At 39.3% G+C, this 18488-nt stretch overlaps 1 protein-coding gene across 2 annotated transcripts in view; it reads left to right on the top strand.

Moving 5' to 3' along the window:
- The window catches only part of LOC134340611 (MAGUK p55 subfamily member 3-like), a 78304-nt gene that overhangs the window by 38567 nt on the left and 21249 nt on the right, over positions 1-18488 (top strand). Inside the window, exons 9-14 of one of the 2 annotated variants that reach the window (XM_063038053.1) lie at positions 3454-3528; positions 5462-5503; positions 9081-9277; positions 10720-10784; positions 11753-11773; positions 13795-13836. In XM_063038053.1, coding sequence (XP_062894123.1) covers positions 3454-3528; positions 5462-5503; positions 9081-9277; positions 10720-10784; positions 11753-11773; positions 13795-13836 — 442 coding nt within the window. The remainder of the gene's footprint in view (positions 1-3453; positions 3529-5461; positions 5504-9080; positions 9278-10719; positions 10785-11752; positions 11774-13794; positions 13837-18488) is intronic. The other variant, XM_063038054.1, reaches the window with a different exon arrangement.

The following is an 18488-nucleotide window of genomic DNA, read 5'->3' as shown; positions in this document are numbered from 1 at the left end:
AAAAGAAACTTATAATAAAAGAATTTTTGCGTGACCATTAAAGCATTGCATGCTCAGTCAGTTACTGCAAGATTCAAGATTACTTAATGTCATTTCCTGTACAAGTGAAAAAAGAAAATAATTGTTACTTCAGATCTAATGCAGCACACAAAAAAATAATAAAAACAATAAATATAAATACATAAAATAGTTTATATTCATAGATTGATTTTATGTCCATAAAGTGATGTTAGGCTGTGATAAGGTGACTGGTGGAAAATAATATATTAGTGGTAGAGTTCGTGGGTGGAGGTGTTGATCAGCCTTTACTGCTTGGGGAAAGTAACTTTTTGAGTCTGGTAGTCCTGGCCTGGATGCTACATAGCCTCCTCCCTGATGGGAGAGGGCCAAAAACTCCATGAACAGCAGGGTGGAAGGGATCCTTCATGATGTTACTAGCCCTTTTCTGACACCTTTCTGTATCTGTCCTTGATGGCGGGTAGGCTGGTGCCAGTGATGCGTTGGGCAGTTTTGACTACCCGTTGTAGAGCCTTGCAGTCCGCCGCTGTGTAGTTTCAGTACTACAGCCTGTCAGGATGCTCTCTACTGCGCATCTGTAGAATGACGTGAGTATGGATATGCAAAGTCCAACTCTTCAGCCTCCTTGGAAAGTAGAGGCATTGGTGATCTTTCTTGAGTGTGTGGGATGTGCTAGGAATTTAAAACTGCTTGCAGCTTCCACTACCGTGCCACTGATGTAAAAGGTGGCGTGAGTGGTTCAAGCTTCCTGAAGTTGATAACCATCTCCTTTGTCTTATTGACATTGAGGAAGAGGTTATTTGCCTGGCACCGGGCCTTGAGCTCTTCCACCTCCTCCCCATAAGCCATCTCTTCGTTGTTGGTGATGAGCTCCACCTCATGTCATGTGAACTTGATGGTGTGATTGCTCGGGTGTTTGGCCATGCGGTCATGTGAGTAGAGTGTACAGCAGTGGGCTCAGCACACAGCCACGGGCGGGGAGGGGGGGGCGCCCGTTTTCAGGATGATGGGGAGGGAGGAGCGATTGTGTATACTGACTATCTGAGATCCGTTTGTTAGAAAGTCCAACACCCAGTTACACAGGGGTGTACTTAGAGTGAGGAGTAGGAGTTTGTTCACCAAGGTCTGTGGGACAACAGTGTTGATTGCTGAACTAAAATCCAGAAACAGCATTCTGTCACAAGTGTTCTTGTTTTCTTGGTGTTTCAGGGTCAGGTGCACGACAGATGCTGTGATATCTGTCGTAGAGCAGTTCTGTCAGTAAGCATATTGGTGAGTGTCCAGTGTGGTAGGAATGGAGTTGCCATTACCAGCCATTCAAAGCACTTCATAATGATTGGTGTCAGTGCCACTGGGCGGTAGTTGTTTAGCTCTGAAGGTGTAGAGTTCTTTGGTACAGGGATGATGGTGGCTGATTTGAAGTATGTGGAGACAGCAGCCTGGATGAGTGAAGTGTTGAAGATGCCCATGAAGACATCAGTGAGCTGGTATGCACATTTCCTGAGTGCTCAGCCAGGGATTTTGTCTGGCCTGGCTGCCTTATGGGGTTGACTCTCTGTAGAGTCCTTCTCATGTTTGCTGCTTTTACAGACAATGGTCACTCACCTGAGAGAATGGTAGCTTTAGATGGCTGGCATTGTGTTATATGTCTCAAAGCATGCATAAAATTGTTTAGTGTGTGAGGGAGGGAGGCATCACTGATACAGTCAACACTGTTTTTCCTTGCATAGTCAGTAATGCTCTTGATGCCCAGCCACATACGCCAGGGATCATTATCAGACAGGTATTCCTGAATTTCTTTTGTGTAGGTGGCCTTTGCCCTCTTGATACCTAAGAGAAGGTTACCCCTGGCTGCTCTGAAAGCTGCTCTGTCACCAGAAGGCAGCATGCTGGGCCTTTAGTAGGGAGCACACCTTAGTGTTCAACCAGTGCTTCTGGTTGGACTAGGAGATGACAGTTCTTGAGGTACCAACCTCACCTACACACTTCCTGATGTATCCGGTGACAGATGAAGCCTATTCCACAAGGTCTGTGTAATCCATTTTGTGGTCGCCTCGTTGAAAATTTTCCAGTTAGTCCATTCAAAACAATCCTGGAGCATAAAGATTGCCTCATTAGGCCAGACGGAGATGTATGGTAATATCTAAAATTTGGTGTTGTGTCAGGCTTTTCCTTCATATCTCTTTATTAGCACATGTTTCACTGTCAGACCGATTATATAAATGTTATAAAACACCTTGAACTAGTTGTAGGGTTGGATGCCAGATGTTTGCCTGTAAACCTTGATAACCTTAGCTGTTAGTGAAATGCTCACTTTCCTTGCTGGTGCTGATGTATCACACCAGCAGGTTATGAGAACTACCGTTGACTAATTTCAAATCTACATCTGGTAAAAGAAACATTGTTCCTCTTGATTCACTTGCCCTGGGTTGTGGAGAAGAAGACAAAATGGCAAAGCAAAGCAATTACATGAAAATCTGAGGCAGCCTATCTTAGCACAAAAATCTGGAATTAAACACTTAAATGAAGAGACAGGCTTGATAAAACAAACCTGTTTGTAAGATTACATCCATATTACACTAAAATTTATTGCGCATGATGTATCTAAATTAAAGTTTTATACAAATTACTTTCTCCATTTTCTTGACAGTGTCATTAATCAAACTGAATAGATTAAATCAATTGTGAAGTTGCAAATATGTGAGTTTAATAATAGGTGGAATAGAAGGATTAAAGGTCTAATCAGGAAATGCCAAGGATAGACACTTTTAAAGAGGTGATGACGTAAGTTTCAGGCTTCCCAACCTGGGGTCTACGAACCCCTTGCTTAACAGAATTGGTCCATGGCATAAAAACGGTTGAGAACCCCTGAGATAGATGAACTTCACAGGCTAGACACAGACTGTTTTATTGTTTACTTCATGTAATCTGACCCCATTACAAACTGGAAACCTAATTTGATGTGGGGTTGGAGCAGAAGAGGTTGAGGGGAGGCCTGAAAGAGGGGTACAAGATTACAGGGGGTGAATAGTGAGAAACTTCTAACCAGAGCAGAGACATCTTAAACCAGAGAGCAGAGGTTTAAAAAAGATTCAAAGGGATCTGAGGAAAACTGTTTTTGTCCAGAGGGTCAGTATGATCCAGAATGCACTACAGTACTTGAGAAGGTGGCGGAGGCAGGTACTCTCGCAATATTTAAAAAGTGTCTGGACAAGAACTTAAATTTCCAAGGGAAAGAAGACTGCAGGTCAATTGCTGGTTAAGAAGAAAGATTAGAAATGGGTACTTGATGATTAGCAAGGACATAGTGAGCCATGGCTCTGTGATTTATTGTAGTTAACTAGTAAATGCAAAGAAGCCTGACATTCACAGAATTGAATGTAAGCATTGAAAAGAACTGACTGTGTTCCCCTGGTGTCACTTTTTGTTTTTCAGGCCCATTGTCAGGGTTCAATAACCCTGAAGTTAATCCCAGCAGTCAAAGAAGAGGATCAGCTGAATGAAAGTAGGGTAAGGACAGCCTGTGAACCAGGTACTCGCTCAAGCTGCTGTTAAGTAAACTGCTCAGTAATACTGCAGGAGCACAAGGCCTAACCAAAGATTTTGCAAGGATTTATCTGAGCAATTAAAGAGTAGCAATATTAATGATTGAATAATTAAATCTCTGTCCAACAGCATGAGGTTAACAGGAGGGTAAGCCAATGAAAGTTTTCTAAGTAAGAAAGAGAAATGACAAGGGTGATCTTGACCCAAGGAAGGCAAATTTAAAATGAGGAACTGCTTCACAAGAAGGACAATAAATATCAAATATAAGGAATAACCAAGGAAATGAATGATGTAAGTGGTTTTCTGAGACTGTTGTTTACATTATACGGAGAGGAAGGATTGAGATAAATGTCAAGGAAAGAGAGTAAGTGGGATTTACATTAGCGTCTTGCTTGTTAGCCCTAATGGATATTTTATTTTATAAATAATTCTTGTGTTCTTTAAGCAATTGTACCTAGAAACTCACCTTTAATCAGTTGCTGTCAATATACAATATAATTGGATCTCGACATTATATTCCACTTGTGAAATTCAATCCAATGAAGTCAATGAAGTGAACTTCTGGCATAGAATCCAATGCACTGACCAAGATCACAGTGCATTGGACATATTGGACCAAGGACAATTTCTGGGCATTGGTGCCTTGAAGAAAATCATCAGCAAGATAATAATTTCAGATATGCTTTCTTTCCTCCAATAAGAAACTTGGTCCCATTACTGATATATCTGTTTCTATGATCCTATGTCTGTCAACTAACATGGAAAGTTCATTTATTATCGTCAAGTCTGACACTTTACCAGGTTCCGTTGCATACAATATCTGCAAAATTTCTGCACAATACATCTTTAATTGATTAACAACATCTGAACTTTATATCATATGGAACTATAGTTGATAAATTCTATAGAAAAAGAAGCTTGATTAAATGCAGTTCTTCCTTCATAGGTTGTCTCTTCGGTTTCTACAGAAGTTGCCCTCAGAACTCTGTACTCACTGGAATTTAGAAGGATGAGGGGGATCTCATTGAAACATTTTGAATATTGAAAGGCCTAGACAGAGTAGATGTGGAACAGATGTTTCCCATGGTGGGGGAGTCTAGGACAAGAGGGCACAGCCTCACGATAGAGGGGAGTCCATTTACAACAGAGATGTGGAGAAATTTCTTTAGCCAGATGGTGCTGAATTTGTGGAATTTATTATCACAGGCAGCTGTGGAGGCCAGGTCATTGGATGTATTTAAGGCAGAGCTTGATGGGTTCTTGAATGGATACGGCATCAAAGGTTATGGCCAGAGAGTGGGGCTGAGGAGAGGAAAAAAAGGATCAGCCATGATTGAATGGTGGACTGGACTTGATGGGCCGAATGGCCTAATTCTGCTCCTATGTCTTATGGCCTCATAATCTAATGATGCACAATGTTTTGTAGATTAGGTCCAAAAATCCTAGTTCAATATACTTTAAATTTAGAAAATGAGACAGCAAAATGAGAAAATAGTTGTGGAGGCTGAATACTTTTTCATGGGAGTGTACATAGATCAGATGGGGAAATAGAAGAGGGCAGGGGATTGGTTGTAAACACCAGAGCACACTTGAGACCCTATTTGGTCTATTCCTGATCCATTTCTTATGTTGATTTGAACTCAGAAAAGTGTAGGTATTTGATGAAGAAACAGTAAGCTAGATACAGAACTGGCAACTCAGTGAGAAACGGCCGCTGGAAACATGTAAAAGCTGAACTCCCTGTAGGAGATCATGCATCAAGGTAAAATTAATGATCGCTGAACTTGTAGTCAAATAACATGAAGTAGTAGGATAATTTTCTTGACTGTGTACAGAGTTGCATAAATATTCAAGTTAAGCAGATTTATAAGTTGATATTTTAATCTTGGATTTTCAGAACGCTTTTTACAAAATCTCACGACGTCGATTAAGGTCAAAGGTAAGGAGTCACAAAACAGGAGTTAAAGTATTGTGCTGGTTAAACAATTAGTACAAAATTAGGAAATACAGTTGCTATAAATGGGATGTGGCAGGTTGCAGAGGGCTAGAGGATAGAGTACTCTAAAGTCCAGTCAATGGTAGGCGGTGTATGATAATTGGTCTGTACCAAGAAACCGATGGAGATAGTTGTGTTAAATGGAACAGCAGAGTCCTGCCGATCAGGAATGCAATCAACAATAAGATTATTCCAATCTCTCTGTATCAACATTGTTATTCTGTTTATAATTTTGGAAAATTAATAAAACGATTTAAAAAGAAAAAAAGGAATGCAAACAGGAAGTAACAGTAGATAAGCACTAAAACTATTAACCAAGTGCTGAGATATGGGGAGGGGGGATGTAAACAAACAATATAAAGGATTACTTTTATCGAGTGGTGTTGACAGGAGAGATGTAGAGAGTATGTTTCTTCTTGAGACAGGATATGGATTTAAGGGTCACTTGTTTAACACGGATTTAAGGTCAAAATATTATTCTCTCAGAGTATTATGAATCATTGGAACACTCGTCCTCAAAGAGTGGAAGCATTTAAGCAAATACATTCAAAGTTAAAGTATAGTGCACAACTATGTTTGGATACTGGAAATGTGTCCTTATGGAATTCACAAATCACTACCAAAAACATTTGAGGTATGTAAAAAAATGCTTTTAACAGAATTGATGTGAAAAATTTATATAAATAAAGACCAAATGTATACAGAGAACTGAACTTGTTTATGTAGGACACGTCAATTCACAGCAGGAAGCCACTTCAGAAGTTTGCTTTGGAAACTGACAGATCAATTTCTGCTATTGATATTTTATCAAAAAAAGTAACATTAATTTATGATTAATTAAAACAATTATTTTTCTTCTGGCTACAAGACAATCAGAAATTAGCTTGCCTATAAATAGTCATAGTCATAGTCATACTTTATTGATCCCGGGGGAAATTGGTTTTTGTTACAGTTGCACTATAAATAATAAATAGTAATAGATCCATAAATAGTTAAATAGTAATATGTAAATTATGCCAGTAAATTATGAAATAAGTCCAGGACCAGCCTATTGGTTCAGGGTGTCTGACCCTCCAAGGGAGGAGTTGTAAAGTTTGATGGCCACAGGCAGGAATGACTTCCTATGATGCTCAGTGCTGCATCTCGGTGGAATGAGTGTCTGGCTGAATGTACTCCTGTGCCCACCCAGTACATTATGTAGTGGATGGGAGACATTGACCAAGATGGCATGCAACTTAGACAGCATCCTCTTTTCAGACACCACCGTGAGAGAGTCCAGTTCCATCCCCACAACATCACTGGCCTTATGAATGAGTTTGTTGATTCTGTTGGTGTCTGCTAACCTCAGCCTGCTGCCCCAGCACACAACAGCAAACATGATAGCACTGGCCACCACAGACTCGTAGAACATCCTCAGCATCGTCCGGCAGATGTTAAAGGACCTCAGTCTCCTCAGGAAATAGAGACTGCTCTGACCCTTCTTGTAGAAAGCCTCAGTGTTCTTTGACCAGTCCAGTTTATTGTCAATTCGTATCCCCAGGTATTTGTAATCCTCCACCATGTCCACACTGACCCCCTGGATGGAAACAGGGGTCACCGTTACCTTAGCTCTCCTCAGGTCTACCACCAGCTCCTTAGTCTTTTTCACATTAAGCTGCAGATAATTCTGCTCACACCATGTGACAAATCGTTGCATTACTATTGGAGGATTGGCATCTCCAACAGGGGAGTCAATAAAATAGAAGGTTTGCATTACAGAAAGTCACAAGATGGATTATTTTCAAGGAAAACAGCTTCTCTGTAATGTGGGGTTTTCAGTGTAGTAGATTTAAGAAGGGTGTAAAATATTACCAGGGTTACTTCAGGGTGTGAAGGGGAGGTTACAATGAGATCAGCCATGTTCTTCTTAAATGATTGTAAAGGTTCAACGGGCCAAAGGGCCTATTCCTGTATGCAAGTCATACACTCATGAGCATAAAATAAATTATGTTGTTGTATAAGGTGCTAGATCTATTTGTAACTTCCATTGTTCTGATCACTTAATCAAGAGATGTTTGGCGATGCAACTTAATGAATAATACGAATCATCCTGGGTATAATAATGCTAAATAGAATTTAAGGAGTTCGGATATGCTGACTAAACATTTTTGCGTGTCCTAATGCAATTTTTCAATGTTTATTAAAGAACTTTTTCTCTGAAGTGAAAAGTTTGACTATCAGGAAACAGACTGTAAGTTAAAATTAATAAAAGTAAAATCATGAACAAGAAAAAAATCTGCAGATGCTGGAAATCCAAGCAACACACACAGAATGCTGGAGGAACTCAGCAGACCAGGCAGCATCTATGGAAAAAAAATAGTACAGTCAACGTTTTAGACTGAGACCCTTTGGCAGGACTGGTGAAAAAAAGATGAGTAGATTTCGCAGGTGGAGGAGGGGAGAGAGAAACTCAAGGTGATAAGTGAAACTGGAAGGGGGAGGGATGAAGTAAAGAGTTGGGAGGTTGATTGGTGAAAGAGATACAGGGCTAGAGAAGGGGGGAAATCTGATAGGAGGGGATAGAAGACCATGGAAGAAAGAAAAGGAGGGAGGAGCTCCAGAGATATGCAATGGGCAGGCAAGGAGATAAGGTGAGAGAGGCAAAGGGGATGGGGAATGGTGAAAGGCAGGGGCCATTACTGGAATTTCAAGAAATCGACATTCATGCTATCAGGTTGGAGGCTACCCAGATGGAATATAAGGAGTTGTTCCTCCAACCTGAGTGTGGCCTCATCGCAACAGTAGAGGAGGCCATGGATGGGCATACCGGAATGGGAAATTGTCTCCCAATCTACATCGGGTCTCGCCAATATACAGGAGGTCACACCAGGAGCACCGGACACAGTATATAACCCCGTGGCCTCCTCTACTGTCAAGGTGAGGCCACACTCAGGTTGGAAGAACAACACCTTATATTTCATCTGGGTAGCCTCCAACTTGATGGCATGAACATCGATTTCTCAAGCTAACTGGTAATGCCCCCCACCCCCACTTCACTATTCCCCATCCCCTTTCCCTCTCTCACCTTATCTCCTTGCCTGCCCCATCGCCTCCCTTTGGTGCTCCTCCCCCCTTTTCTTTCTTCCATGGCTTTCTGTTCTCTCCTGTCAGACTCCCCCTTCTCCAGCCCTGTATCTCTTTCACCAATCAACTTCCCAGCTCTTTCAGCTCTTTACTTCATCCCTCCACCTCCTGGTTTCACCTATCACCCTGTGTTTCTCCCTTCCCTCCCATCGCCTTTTAAATCTACTCCTCATCTTTTTTTCTCCAGTCCTGCCGAAGGGTCTCAACCCAAAACGTTGACTGTACTTTTTTCCATAGATGCTGCATGGCCTGCTGAGTTCCTCCAGGATTTTGTGTGTGTTGCAAAGTAAAATGATGGATTTTTTTCAGCTTAGATTTGTAGAGTAGGAGACCTAAGAAAATCACATCAATGTGAATAGACTAAGATAATTCTAAATGACTTTATTCTTTTCCTTAGGTGCATGTGAAAGCCTTGTTTGACTATGACCCAAGTGAGGATAAAGCAATTCCCTGTAAAGAGGCAGGGTTACCTTTCAGGAAAGGAGACATTCTTCAAGTTGTGAGCCAGGATGATTCTGTATGGTGGCAAGCAAAGCGTATGGGAGATGCAAATCTCCGGGCTGGTCTTATTCCATCAAAAAGATTTCAAGAGAAGTAGGTATCTGTGTATGCTTGTTCTTAAAGGTTTGAGGTCAAAAATAGAGTAAAAACTGTCACTAACATTTTTTTTGGTAAACTGCCAAATTAAATGTCTCAGAAGTGGATAGCCAACTACAAGACAAATATATGTCTGAAAGCTGATTACCTCTCAACCTTACTTGCCAAAGTTTGAGCTTGGTCTCAATTAACACAAATTCATTCATGAACAACATAATTCAGTTCTCCAGTTCACTTCAATCGTTCCTTCTGTAACTTAATACTGAATGGGATTAAAGTTAATTGTTCCCCAGATTTCTTTCTCGTCATTAATAATTGGATAAAATTGTCTTGTAAAATGTTTAATTAAAATTTATTATTAAAAAAGTTGCATCTTAGACAAAAATATCTCAAGTATGGCTTATTTAATTCTGCATTTTTATTTACAGTACAAATTAATGTTCATTTACTCTCATACATTTTTGTGAGAGAATACCTAAGAGGAAATCAAGGTTAGATTTTTTGATGTTGGGTTGAACTTTTGCACAACGGTGGATTTTTAAAAAAAATTACTTTTCTATAACAGGACTGGGTGAATGTAGTCCTATTGAAGGATCTCAGCACAAAACATCGGCTGTTTATTCCTCTCCATAGATGCTGCCTGACCTGCTGAGTTCCTCCAGCATCTTGTGCGTGTTACCCACGACATGAGGGTTTTCTCCCCAATTATCAATGAAGGAATACGACACCATGCATCATCCTTAAAAGGCAGATTCCTTGATATAGTGCATCTTAAGGAGGAGCAAGCTATTTCAGACAGCTGTGTTACAATATTGGCTTTTATCTGTGCTGTGCAGTTCTTCGAAGTAATAGTGAGCTCTGTTAAACTCACCATTTTTCTACTGCAATATACTTGTACTTTTTCCAAAATACCAAGTTTAATGATTATTTAATGGGTCAATGGAAATGATGAAATTATGAGCTGGATTTGGTACAAGGATACCCTCTGCTTTCTTAGGTTATGTTATGTGGATCTGGAAGATAGCTTCCAGCCAGTATTTTCAACAATGTGGCAAAGAATATTACTCCTGCTCCTTTTGCACATCCTTGCACAGGCATTTGAGTACAGTAATTAATATGATTACTCTATTTCCCTCTCTAGTTTAGAGGCACAGAAGTCCATTGCAATGTGAAGACCATTGCTCCAACTGACATTAGCCCGCTCAACATTAACCTAATCCCAAATTACATAAATATTTTTGGACAATGAGACCCAATACAAAATGGAATGATGCATTTGCAAATAGACCCACAGAAAGACCTGAAAATAAAAGCAATACTGTGGTTAAAAATGTGAACACCAACAAGTCTAGAACTTGCAGACGCCAGGGTCTTTGGAAAAAAAGTAATCTTGATGAAATACTTTCCATCTCAGTTAAACATCTCTCCTTTAATTTCAGGCGGCTTGCCTATTGGCAAAAGCATGCTACCTTGGAACAAGAGAAAAGCAGCAAAAGATCATCATGTAAGCAGACTTTTTTGTGTCTTATGTTTCTGGTGTTTTCACCGCTTAAGTTCTAATTCAAGTCTGAAAAAGTGCTTTTTTTGCAAGACCGAAATTATGAATGCCTGTAGATGCAAAATTAGGAAAAATCAATTCAGCAAGCTTTGCATCATTGGTCACAATCTATCAACTCCTGTAGAAAGGCCCATGATTCCATTATTTTGTGACTCATTTCCATTAACATTTTCTCAACTGAAACCACTAGAAATGGTGACTTTGGTGAATGTGATTGTTTCTAACATAGAATAACACAAGCCTACAACACAACAACCCATTCAGCCTAAGTGGCTCTTTAAAACTACTATAAAAAATAAAACTACAATCATGCAAAAATTAATGACCCTGCTTTGTGTTTTGTAACCCAGTTCCAACTCAAGAACCTACCCAACTCCACTGAAAATTATTTAATATATTTGCTTCTACCACTACTTCAGGCCCTTCCAAACCTTGTGACCGAAAACATTACTCATGATTTCCAGTGGAGTGTAAACTGAAATAAAAATACAGTGTAAGATATCTGAATTAAGAGTGAAAATGTTCTTGGCCAAAACAGATCTGTCATCATCTGTAAAGAGAAAAGACAGTTTATTCTGTAATTTGTCCATGCAGTTTTCCACAAGGCATTGGGCAAAAGCTTTTCATCAGAATACCCTGAGCAAGGGTATATCAACAAAGTGTCAGTAAATCCCACCTTTCTTCCCATACTTGTGCAGTGACTTCTTCTTTAAAAGGATTACAATTAATAGTTCATTGTTTTACAGGTGAAGTGTTTCTGTTGAAAAGGAAATTTCAGTTTATATGAATCTGAGCACCCTAACATTTTGATTTAATTACTATATCCTCTCTAATCGTATGAGCCAAATCAATTTTTTGGTGACAATAATTTTTTTTTCAATATTTTCCTTTTTCTTTATCAATGCTATTCTTAGATGACCAAAGTTGTGAGAAAGGTGGGTGCTCCACATCTGTAAATTGCATGTACATTTTCACGATATATGACCATGCATAGCTAAATAATGAATGTAAATCTTCAGTATTTACCAATAATATAGAACATATCCACATATTAAGATTTTATTTTTGTTTCCAAGATCAGAGAAGGATTAATGCACACAGATTAAGGTGTGAACAGTATTGTTTCAGATTTATTATCATGCGGTAAAGCACAATTGCATTAAATATTGAACTAGGAAAATTGCTCCACTTTTAAAGTGATTTAAGTGATTAGTTTCTAGCTTGCAATTAAGAAACCAGCCAGTGAATGATCAATAGTGAATTCTTTTTAAATTAATATCTTTTTATAACAACTGTTTCGATGAGAGGCGTTGATCGCGTGGATAGTCAGAGGCTTTTTCACAGGGCTGAAATGGCTAAGGTGAGAGGGCACAGTTTTAAGGTGCTTGCAAGTAGGTACAGAGGAGATGTCAGGGATAAGTGTTTTACGCAGAGTGGTGAGTGCGCAGAATGGGCTGCCGGTGACGGTGGTGAAGGCGGATATAATAGGATCTTTTAAGAGACTCCTGGATAGATACATGGAGTTTAGAAAAATAGAGGGCTATGGGTAACCCTAGGTAATTTCTAAAGTAAGTACGTGTTTGACACAGCATTGTGGGCTGAAGGGCCTGTATTGTGCTGTAGGTTTTCTATGTTTCTATGATTTCAATTCTGAACTTGTCTAAAGAGTATTTACCATAAGAATCGCAACAACTCTCTCTGATTTTATTTAACTTTCTATGTTTATGTTTGAAGCATAAAAATATTTATTTTCATTTAATTGGCAGTGTGGTGCACTAGGCCATAACAGAGAGTAAAGCCGTTAAGAGTAAGCTTCTTTGCTCTGGGTCTGGGTTGCATACCGACTGAACGGATAAGGACAACAGACTTGAATTTAAATTTATTTTTATTTCTCTTAGAAACAACAGCATGATGCTTTTTGCAAACGAGGACCTTGATTACAATCCAGATTCTTCATTGCACTGGAATGGGGTTTCCATTGAACAGTTGCAATGCAGGCAGAAGTGGAAAGCTGGTTGTTTTAATTAGCCTGGGTTTCTTTGTTTTATTATAAATCCTATTGAAACATGTGCTTTTTGAATTAATAAATCAATGGATCCATTTCACCACGCATCTCTCACCTCAGAGCTGGCTGGACCTAACTCTACCGCACCAATGTGTTTGGGGGATATAAAGAAAGTGATGTAAAGAAATATCTTTATGGTATCATCAAAGATGGAGAGCCTTTTAAGATATTCTGCCTTACTTTTCTTTATCAGTAGGATGTGGGCATCACTGGCAAAGCCACCTTTTATTGCCCATTCCTAAGTATCCTTGAGAAAGTGATGATGCCTCCTCTTGAAGCCATGCTATCTATGAACTCCCACAAAGAGGGAAGGAGATCCAGGATTTGAGGTCTATAATAATGAAGGGTCAGTGATAAGTTCCAATGCACATCATATGGGACAATGGTAATAAATCTGATTCTAATTTTGTGTCTGTTGTGGAGTAGAAAGTACAAGTGGGTAATATTCCATGACTCTGCTGCTTTTGTCCTTCAAGACGTGGGAGCAACTGTTGAAGAAGCACGGGATTGCTGTATTGCATCTTGTAAAACGTATACACTACCTCCAATTCTGGAAGGAATAAATGCTTAGGTCATGGATCGAGTACTATTTTCTGAAAAGATGATTGAAACCTAATTAAAATGCAGATTTTTGTAATTGAGGAAATGTGATAAACATAGATAAATTTATAACGTATAAATAAATAATGAGTAAGCACAGGATGTATTAAAGAACTCCTGGAAATGTGGGTTCAGACATGGACCTGCAGCATTTTGCTATTGTTACTCTCCATACTTAGAGTTTGGTGGCTTATTGATTTGCTTTTCTCAAAAACTGATTGGTTTTCTGTTTTTTACTTTCTGATCTTGATCATTCTTTCCCTTTCTATTTGCTGCTTCTCTGCCTCACAGAGGACTGTGATTGTGATGGGTATTTGAATGGGTTGTATATAGGTGAGAATCTAGATTCTGCTCAGCTTCTTATGCAGTTTTCTCAAGGCCACTGTTTTAGAATTTATTGGGAAAAAATTATCAAATTTGATCCCAAAATCTTGGAATCTCAACCAAAAGTGGGATTTAATCCTTCAGCAGTAAGATAAACCAAAACCTTAAGCACAAATTAATGGAATAATTGAATGTAATTGCCCTAAAATCTATGGAAAATATCAGAATCGCAGTTAATATAAACAGGATTTTATTTTACTTAAAATCATAAAACAGTGGTCTTATGTAAATGTGCTTTTCATGACATTACAATGAAATTCCTTTAAAAAAAATATAACATTTTTGTCACCTTCATTTTGCTTGTTGAAATGTATGGGTCAAATTTCAATTAATTTGTATCTGTTTCATAATCCTATGTGTAGTCCGATGCATAGTATCAGTTGAAGGCTTTGGAATAGTGAACCTACTTCATCCTGTGCCTGTAAATTCGAGTATAAATGCTTTTGTTCCTTTCTGCATAATTTCCTGTCCTTTATCACCCTCTCTTAAAAGGCTACATGACCACAATACCATGGGTAGTAAAAGCTATCAAGTTCTTCTCCAAATGACTATTCAGTATTTGTCAGTCAAGAAAGTAAATTCTATGATCATGTTAGTTTAACACTAGTGATGGTCACTCATTTCAAGTTAATGACATAAAACGAAAAGTTTAAATTGAATTGTTAGCATGACACTATGTAGTACAATACTGCTGAGAATCCAATGCACAAAGTTCACTTTTCCAACAGTTAATGTGTAAAGCTGAGAAGCTATGGATTCCTTTCTATCAGTCACAGGAATAATAAACTAATGAATATACATTGCTGAATGTATATACAGAGGGAATGATTGTTAATTCAGAATGATATTCGTATTTTCTTTTTGGAATAAATTGGCATTCATTCTAAATCTTACTCTAAAATCAATACACATTTATGAACATGAAACTGATTTACACCAACACACCCTCCCTATGCATTCAGAGCAAATCAATTAGAACAATTGACAGCAGTAAATAGCTTGCTGTTAAGTGAAAACATGTAATGTATTCTTTGTAAAACAAAATCTGTAGTCTGTGTGAGAACTCAGTCCATTCCCAGTGAACCTAAACTGCAAAAGAAAATAGAAAATGTGAATTACTGTAACCTTCAGCAAAGGTGAAATACAGCCAGCAATAATAAATGATGCTAATTTGTGCACTTAGCTGATAGGAGTGTTTAGTTTAAATATAAATCATAACTTCTAATTATTTCCATCCATTTCCAAATTGCATCCCTTTTAAATTTAATAGTTCTTACAAATTTCACAGGATTTATGGTCCAGTACATTACATGTAACCAGTAATAGTTTATGTTGATCGTAGAAATCCAAGGCTGCTCCTGCCTTCTCACAAGGTCACATTTGTCCAAAAACTGCAAAGAGCCACAGCACAAATATAGTAGTTAGTATCAGTTCTACTTTTGGCCAATCTCGGTCCAGCAATTTATTCTGATTCTATAGCATTTTTGTACCAACCATGAAATCTTTAATGTTTTCTCCATATTATTAAGTTAGAAGTCCATCATAGTGTCTCAAGGGCTGTAAAGAGGAAATGTTCTGTTTCTAATCAATAACAATTCAGCCAATCTGCTAAACCATGATGTAAACCATTTTATCTGATAACAGTTCCTGTCCAATATCCTGTCAAAGTGTTTTTGTTACACATTATCAATTGATGTGGAGTGGATTTTGAGGAAAGCACAATGGTGTAATGTGTCAGAAGTTTGATTTATTGAGAAGGTGAAAGAAGCTGCAGTGATCAGTACTGGTAACTGGCTACTTGCATCCTACTTATCCTACATGGATTCAAAAGTGCCATGCAAATTGAACAAATTCAGCAATAAGATAAAAACAAGAGAGATGTCTAGTGTTATTGACGACTGGGCAGAATAAACTGCTGGAAGTAAAGGAGTGAATCTTCCCAAAATCTGTAAGGGAGGTGAGAGGATCACTGGGAGGAAACTGGGAAAATCAAAACCATATTGATAACAAAAAACAGACAATTAGAATTATGGTTGTATACCGAAAGCAACAATGTAATAACAATACAAAAGTGAAGAGGGAAAAACTAAGATCCTCAGGGTGCATTTATGGTTGAAGTTGATGATGAAGTAAGAAACAATGACATACTAAATGATTTTTCTCTGGAGCCATTCACCCAAAAAGGCATCAGTAGAAAACTATTCATGGAGGCGGCTGAACAACTACAGCAATTTCATCGCCATTTGCATGATGACCCACATAAGCTCGAATGAGTTTTGGGGGATGTTAGTACCCTAAAATACCAATCAAAGTAGAGTTTCATTCCTTAAAGGAAGTAAACCAACCTACTGATGACAGCAAGTCATAGAACAGCTAATGTTGAAATAAATCAATCACAGGAATGAAATCGAGAATTTCTTCCATAATGACTCAACAAGACTATTTTATAAATGGGGAGAAAATTCAAAACTCAGAGCTGCAGAGGGGCTTGGGAGTCCTTGTGCAGGATCCCCTAAAGGTTAACTTGCAGGTTGAGTCAGTGGTAAGGAAGACAAATGCAATTATAGCATTCATTACGAGAGGACTAGAAAACAAAAGCAAGGATGTAATGCTGAGGCATTATAAGGCATTGGTCAGACCACACTTGGGGTATTGCGAGCTGTATTGGGCCCCTAATCTAAGAAAGGATATGCTAGCTTTGGAGAGAGTTCAGAGGAAGTTGAAGAGAATGAAAGAGGTAAGATGTGAGGAGTGTTTGATACCTTTGGGCCTGTACTCACTGGAGTTTAAAAGAATGATGGGGGATCTCATTGAAACCTATCGAATATTGTACAGTAAGTTCCGGATAGACTGGATGTGGGGGGGGGGGGGGGTGTGCAAGAGTAGGCCATTCGGCCCTTCGAGCCTGCACCGCCATTTATTATGATCATGGCTGATCATCCAACTCAGAACCCTGCCCCAGCCTTCCCTCCATACCCCCTGATCCCCGTAGCCACAAGGGCCATATCTAACTCCCTCTTAAATATAGCCAATGAACTGGCCTCAACAGTTTCCTGTGGCAGAGAATTCCACAGATTCACCACTCTCTGTGTGAAGAAGTTTTTCCTAAAAGGCCTCCCCTTTATTCACCTGTTTCTGTCTGTCGGGGACCTGCATTTGTCTTTACCAGTCTTTTCCTTTTTACATATCTATAAAAGCTTTTACAGTCAGTTTTTATGTTCCCCGCCAGTTTTCTCTCATAATATTTTTTCCCCTTCCTAATTAAGCCCTTTGTCCTCCTCTGCTGAACTCTGAATTTCTCCCAGTCCTCAGGTGAGCCACTTTTTCTGGCTAATTTGTATGCTTCTTCTTTGGAATTGATACTATCCCTAATTTCTCTTGTCAGCCACGGGTGCACTACCTTCCTTGATTTATTCTTTTGCCAAACTGGGATGAACAATTGTTGTAGTTCATCCATGCAACCTTTAAATGCTTGCCATTGCATATCCACCGTCAATCCTTTAAGTGTCATTTGCCAGTCTATCTTAGCTAATTCACGTCTCATACCTTCAAAGTTACCCCTCTTTAAGTTCAGAACCTTTGTTTCTGAATTAACTATCTCACTCTCCATCCTAATGAAGAATTCCATCATATTATGGTCACTCTTACCCAAGGGGCCTCTCACGACGAGATTGCTAATTAACCCTTCCTCATTGCTCAAAACCCAGTCCAGAATAGCCTGCTCTCTAGTTGGTTCCTCGACATGTTGGTTCAAAAAACCATCCCGCATACGTTCCAAGAAATCCTCTTCCTCAGCACCTTTACCAATTTGGTTCACCCAATCTACATGTAGATTGAAGTCACCCATTATAACTGCTGTTCCTTTATTGCACACATTTCTAATTTCCTGTTTAATACCATCTCCGACCTCACTACTACTGTTAGGTGGCCTGTACACAACTCCCAGCAGCATTTTCTGCCTGTTAGTGTTACGCAGCTCTACCCATATCGATTCCACATCTTCCCGGCTTATGTCCTTCCTTTCTATTGCGTTAATCTCCTCTTTAACCAGCAACACCACCCCACCTCCTTTTCTTTCATGTCTGTCCCTCCTGAATATTGAATATCCCTGAACGTTGAGCTCCCAGCCTTGGTCACCCTGGAGCCATGTCTCTGTGATCCCAACTATATCATAATCATTAATAACAATCTGCACTTTCAATTCATCCACCTTATTACGAATGCTCCTTGCATTGACACACAAAGCCTTCAGGCGCTCTTTTACAACTCTCTTAGCCTTTATACAATTATGTTGAAAAGTGGCCCTTTTTAATGCTTGCCCTGGATTTGTCGGCCTGCCACTTTTACTTTTCTCCTTAGTACTTTTTGCTTCTACCCTCACTTTACACCCCTCTGTCTCTCTGCACTGGTTCCCATCCCCCTGTTGTGAACTAACCCCCTCACGCCTAGCCTCTTTAATTTGATTCCCACCTCCCAACCATTCTAGTTTAAAGTCACCTCAGTAGCCCCTGCTAATCTCCCTGCCAGGATATTGGTCCCCCTAGGATTCAAGTGTAACCCGTCCTTTTTGTACAGGTCACGCCTGCGCCAAAAGAGGTCCC

The sequence above is a fragment of the Mobula hypostoma genome, chromosome X1, assembly GCF_963921235.1.
Source record: "Mobula hypostoma chromosome X1, sMobHyp1.1, whole genome shotgun sequence".
Lineage (NCBI taxonomy): Eukaryota > Metazoa > Chordata > Chondrichthyes > Myliobatiformes > Myliobatidae > Mobula > Mobula hypostoma.
Note: the sequence above shows the minus strand (reverse complement) of the source record. Positions and strands in the feature narration are given on the sequence as shown.